General features: G+C 38.5%; 1 protein-coding gene across 1 annotated transcript in view; it reads left to right on the top strand.

Annotated features, from left to right (window-relative positions):
* LOC109137319 (transcription initiation factor TFIID subunit 11-like) overlaps positions 1-5,359 on the top strand; it is a 57,470-nt gene extending 52,111 nt beyond the window's left edge. Inside the window, exon 2 of the mRNA XM_027283393.1 lies at positions 4,788-5,359. Coding sequence (XP_027139194.1) covers positions 4,802-5,224 — 423 coding nt within the window. The 5' untranslated portion in view covers positions 4,788-4,801 and the 3' untranslated portion in view covers positions 5,225-5,359. The remainder of the gene's footprint in view (positions 1-4,787) is intronic.
* The last annotated feature ends 641 nt before the right edge of the window (positions 5,360-6,000 follow it).

Raw genomic sequence — 6,000 nt, forward strand, 5'->3', positions numbered from 1 at the left:
TTTACGTCTTTAGTGAACCTCACCTCAGGGTTAATGATTGGGGGATTTGATCATTAGCGTTAGACTGACCATTAGGTTTTTTTTTCTTTTGTGCTGTGGGTTCACTGCTGCTCAGAAGTATCACTTTTTTGTTCCCAGAGATACCACATTAGTTATTTCAAGCACCCTTGGAGCTACAGCACATAGATGTGTGATTATATTGGATGGAAATTGAATACCACTTGAACTTTGTGACTTTTTTTTCTCTCTTTCTCTAAGTTACTACTGGATTATCAACTAGATGAGACACCAACTTGAACTTCTCTTTCTGAGTTTTCTTCAAGTATAAATGATGATCAAATTGTGATTGGGTATGACTGGATGATGCATAAAATGATTCTGACTTTTGCTCACACAGACACTGAAGGCATTCTGCTTAAGTGTTCCCTACCTGTGAGAGTGTCTAAAGAGACTGAGAGACTGATGAGCTTGTTTGAAATATGTGTTGCTTGATGTTCTAATTTTGTTGCGGTTGTCTGTGCTGTAGTGCTATTTTGGAACTCATTGCAATGCACATTATTAACAAAAGTAATAGTATTTGATGCAGGACTGGTTTTGATCAGGATTAGCTGAGTTTGATTTGAATGCGCTTTTGACTTGACTGTCTTTTGACTTCATTAATCACCCTCTTAATGATCCTGTCTACCACTGGAATTGTTTTACTATATTCAACTAAACTGTACAATTAGTGCTGTGAAAGGTCCCTTTGCAAAGAGACAGAAACCACAGAAACCACATCCCGCCCATGATCATGCATGCTCTGTGCATGCATGCCCTCTATAACCAATAAGAAGCTTTTTGAGTTTAGTTGTCTGGGTAGATCATGCATGATCAGTGCATGTACACTCTTTTACCCAATAATATTTGTTTTTTTGGTGGGTTTATTTTTAAAGCTGATGTACTGTATATCCTGTTTGCATACCCCAATGTTTTTTACCATAGGACAGACATTGCAAACATCCTTAACTTCTGAAATCTCTCTTTGAAGCTTTATTTCATCGTAATTCTTGTTATTTAAGTTTTATCTGACATTGTTTTCTTTTTACCTTGTTAAATCAAGCATATGAAATTTTGCAATGGATTTATTTTCACATTTTTTTAGGTTTTTTTGTGCTCACTGTGCTGAATAATACCAAGTAGATCATTTGATCTGTTGAAAGGAACATTTCTATGCTTTTTTCATCTGATTTCATCAATCTACTCATCCAAGTCTACTTAAACAAGGCTTCGGTAAGGTCCCTTGATTTCTAAGTATTCTTTTATATGTTAGATGTTAATCTATGCTCAAGAGGATATAATCCTAGAACTTTGGGTTGGGAGCCACCGCAGCTGTGGGTGAGGTCAGAACAAGGGGCATTACTTTTAGGTTTATTACCTTTTTAGGTACATGGAAGCCACTGACTCTCCACCTTGCATTAAAATGTGTTTTGGATGATCAGATTGCAATTGGATAGTGCTTGAACTCATGACAGTATACATGTAAATTCACCCAAGATGCATTGAGAATAGATGGTGATCCAGTTAGCCAAACCACCCTTCAGGGGTGTTCGGGGATTTTTGACCCCATTGAACACAAGTCTGAAATCAATGGTGTAAAAAGAGTACATTATGCAGTGTACTAATGGTCCAGAGACTAAGAATGCACAGAGCGATCACACGTGTTCCTCTACATCCCAAAAGCAAACTGCTTAACAAAGCCACATCGGTTTAAAGTGTCTGGACAACTACTTGTTTTTGCTGTAAAGGACTGTTAACAACAGCTTCAAACATAGCAGTGAAGCTAAAGCAGTGTGTTGCTACAAACAGTGAACAGCAGCTAGCCTGCCTCACTGGCCCTGATGAGCAGTAATGTATCACCAAATCCAGCACTTTGCATTTTAATTGGAAAAGTATTTTTTTTTTACAAGAAATGGCTGCCTAAGTGGACTGTCTTTGTACTTGAGCTTTATTGTCTGCCATTCTCCTGTCTGCGGTAGATCACTTTCATTTTATGTGGTGAATGTTAAATTATCCTGCAAAGCCATTGGATTTGCAGCCTTTTGACTCTTTGGAGTCAGTCATCATCTTTCCTGTGACTTATTGCACCATTTGGTTAGTTTGGAAAGGTTTTAGGACAAACAGCACATAAATACCATGCCATGTCGTGGTGATTTTAGTTTTCTCCACCAGCTGGCATTAGCAGATAATCAAATAGCTGCTGTCGCTTGTGACACTAAGCATTTAATTGCATTTAATGCTCCTGAATGCTACTGATACTGATGTTTTGATGCAATATAGCTTGTGGTTACCAGTGGCAGCACTAAGCATATTGCTGCTGTGCATCACTGCAGTCAGGAAGGATCCATGAACTGAATGGGGAAATTAGGAGGCTTTAGTGGTCTTTTTCCACAAATAATATACACCTGTTCAATATTTTGGGAAAATGTGCTTCCTTGCTTTCTTGCTGCAATTTCCCAATTGGCTTGGGCCTAGTTACCCCAGGAGTGCAGTTCAATTGATTAGTAAGGAAGACAATATGCACCATCATGATTTTTCAATAGACTCTATTAAGTTTAATGGACTGATTTGTGAACTGTGTTTTAGGAAAGTGTACATACACCCACTATTGTTGTGAAATATTCCAAGCTGCTGCTTATAGTTAATCTACAAGTCTATATTTTCAATATCTGTCCACTTTATCAAACTGTATGGGCACCACCGATGGGTGCATCACTTATCAATCCTGCATCAACACCACCTGTTGCAATGCCTTTTCCTTTTGATAGGTGAAATATTATTATGCAAGTAAGTATTTCTAAGACACGAGTAGAAGACAAAAGTTAAAAAATCCATAATGCAGAATCCAAAACATACACTAATAACTAAAACGTTTTTACACCCCATACAATCTTGCATGGGATCAAAAAAGGTGGATATGGTCTGGTGTGTCAAATTTAGGGAGCTCTATTCAAACAATATGATAGAAATGCCATGGGTGCTGCAATGTTTTTACAGTAGCCCAGAATGGAAAAGTATCAATCTTCTTATATAAAACTAACACAAGCAAATGAACATATCCCCAAAATGCCAACCCATTCCTGACTTCGGACTATCCCACGACTTTAATTAGCAACATGTGGTTATATAAACATACAACTGTTAACAATCTGTTTTTGTATGTAGTCATTTGTTTTAATATCCACTCCACTAATCGCTGGATTTTATGTTCTAGTTGTTTTATTCTTTTACTTTACTTGCAGAGATCCTATTAGTCTGTTGTTACTGCAACAACCAAATTTCTCCACAGGGTTCTATAAAGTTTTATGTTATCTTAGCAATTAGTTGATAATTACTCTGCCAGATGCTGAGAGTTCTTTCATTAAAAACTCCCCTTTCAGTCCCTGCTGTGATTTAGGAACATAACTCAGTGCTTGATTGTTGGAATACTGTATTCCTCTTCACAAGATATCTCCCTTGTATCTTGTAGTAGTTGTATCTTGTATTCCTTGTAGTTAACTGGCTTCCTTGAGAAGCTTTGCTAGATTTGATCTTATGCTTCTTTGGCCATTGATAAATTAATTCAATATTGACCATGTAAATAAGGGAAGACAAAAGTATTTTGCTTTGTCTAAGTAATTTTCCCTTTATTTGTAGTCATAACAATGATCTAAAAAAAACACCTTGTAACTTAAATGAACACAGTCTACTTTACACTTGAAGGGCCTCTGGAGGCTCTCTTTTATGACTGAAGTGAACGTGAGCTTTGAGTAGCTTTGTGCGCTCAGCTCAGTCATTGGAAATCCATGGGCAGGTGCCACTCAGTCATATCAGGACTCCTGCTCCTTCTATTCTCTCTCCTGCTATACAGTATTGATTCCTCTCAACACTAAGCCTCTGACTAAACCGCTGAACTCTCTTGCCTAACACTCTCTTTCATCCCTCCTTTGTCTCTGCCTCCAGCCTTTCAGTGCTTTCCTTTCTTCTCTTTTTTTTTCTACAACCTCTCAATTGTGCACCCTTTCTATCTCTGTCTTTTCTGCAAGTGATCAAACTTTGAGAAATAATGAATGTCACTTGGGTGCCTTGTTTAACTGTCTTTAAGTAAAATAAAATAAATCAAATGAAAGAGACTGGGTTGTCTTTTAATATGATGGTATAATCCATGTCATTAAACCAGTCTGACATCTACTTTACTGTGGTAATTTGTGTGAAGGCAGAGTCTCTTTATTTTTATGTTTACACCGTAAAAGTCCACGTCCACGCTAAGTTGGTTAAATTAGCAAATGCATATTTTTTCCCTCCGTCCAGACTGAAGCAGCATTTTTCTCACGCAAAAACTGAGCTTTTCCAAGATGGTTTCCAGACTGTGTAAATCTTAAAGCACTGGAGGAAAAACAGACCTTTTACAATGATGTAAGCTGGCCTTTGTCGGGTCATGTTATCAGACACAGAACAATTCGACCCAATCAGTGGCAAAAACTTTTAATGGATGTACTCACAGTGCGCAATTATCTATATGGATTACATTGTAGCCCATCACAGCTGCAGGCTGCAGCATTCTCAGGGTGAAAAATACCAAGATTACCCTTTAAAAGGGACTTTATGTTCCCTCAAAGCTTCTCCATAGTAATGCAAGCTGGGTTTTGTTTATCCTGATCTGTGACATGCCACTTTGTGAATTTATTTCTAATCTGAAGGCGATCAAGTGGTTTTGAAATTTAAATTCTTCTTCTTCCCACTCTCTCTGTGTCTTCTCTGTCTCACCTCAGAACGTTGCGTTGCCATGACGAGCGAGGAGGAGGAGGGCCCCAGTGTTGCAACATCAACAGCAACGACACCGTCAGCGGCAGCAAACTCCAGGATAACAACAGCGACAGCCAGGGGCAATAGCAATGATACCGTCACTTCCTCCTCCCCCCACAGGCCCTCTTCGTACCACCTCCCATGTCCCGAGGAAGCGAAAGAGAAAGAAGAGGAAATAGAGGAGGAAGGGATAATTCAGGAAGAGAGGATTGAGAAGGAGGATGAGGTGGAGGAGTGTGAGGGGGATGATGAAGATGATGATGATGACGATGCCAGCAGTGATACCAGTGTGTTAGTTGTGCCCTACCCTGACATGGTCCCTGTGGTCTTCTTCTGCCTCAAGCAGACAACTTGTCCTCGCAGCTGGTGCATCCGCATGGTCTCCAGCCCATATCCTTTTTAGAGATTATGGATTATCAGCAAAAATGTGCTGCTTTTAATATCCAAATCCGTCTTCATTTCATCATTTATCATAGGTATTATGCTGTAAATTAACAAAAAACTCTGGCTTTTGGATGTTTTTACCTCACTTGACAAGTTCACCGCAGCCCCAGATCAAAGCTGAATTTGTTTAATTCAGTTTAACTTACCTCGCATGGTGAAGGAGCACTGTTCTGTGTTTTTTTGATGTATGTGTGGTGCATTGGAGGCTACATCCAAGTCCAGGTATTTAAGGTATTTAAGATGATTTAAGTAACATCAACAACGTCAGATTTACTGTTACTTTTGTGCCTATTTTTTGCTGCTGCAGATCTGACACATTCTGCACCAGAAACATGCTGCATTCAACAAACAGATGTTAACATGAGGTTTCCTCCTTATGTCCACTAATTACTGAATTGCTATGTAGTGTTAGATGTAGAGTTCCAAATATCCAAAGAACTACACTAAATCAGTCATATTGGATTAATTACGAAACTAGTCATGAATAATTTTATGATCAATAACCCTCCTTAACTTAGATTTAACTTAAATCAAACATGGTGACTAGATCACTATCTTACCACATGTTTTCTACATTTGGCGATCTCATAGAAAATAGGTTCTTGTTCAAAAGGTTTGCTTTGTTATCTTTCTTATGTTTGTTTAGTGTTTGGTTATTCTATCACACAAAGACAGCCCCAATGTTCAGCATACACTTATCAAGATTCTTAACAGCAACACTAATAGTGAAGTTAT

Source organism: Larimichthys crocea, chromosome X, assembly GCF_000972845.2.
Source record: "Larimichthys crocea isolate SSNF chromosome X, L_crocea_2.0, whole genome shotgun sequence".
Taxonomy (NCBI): Eukaryota; Metazoa; Chordata; class Actinopteri; family Sciaenidae; genus Larimichthys; species Larimichthys crocea.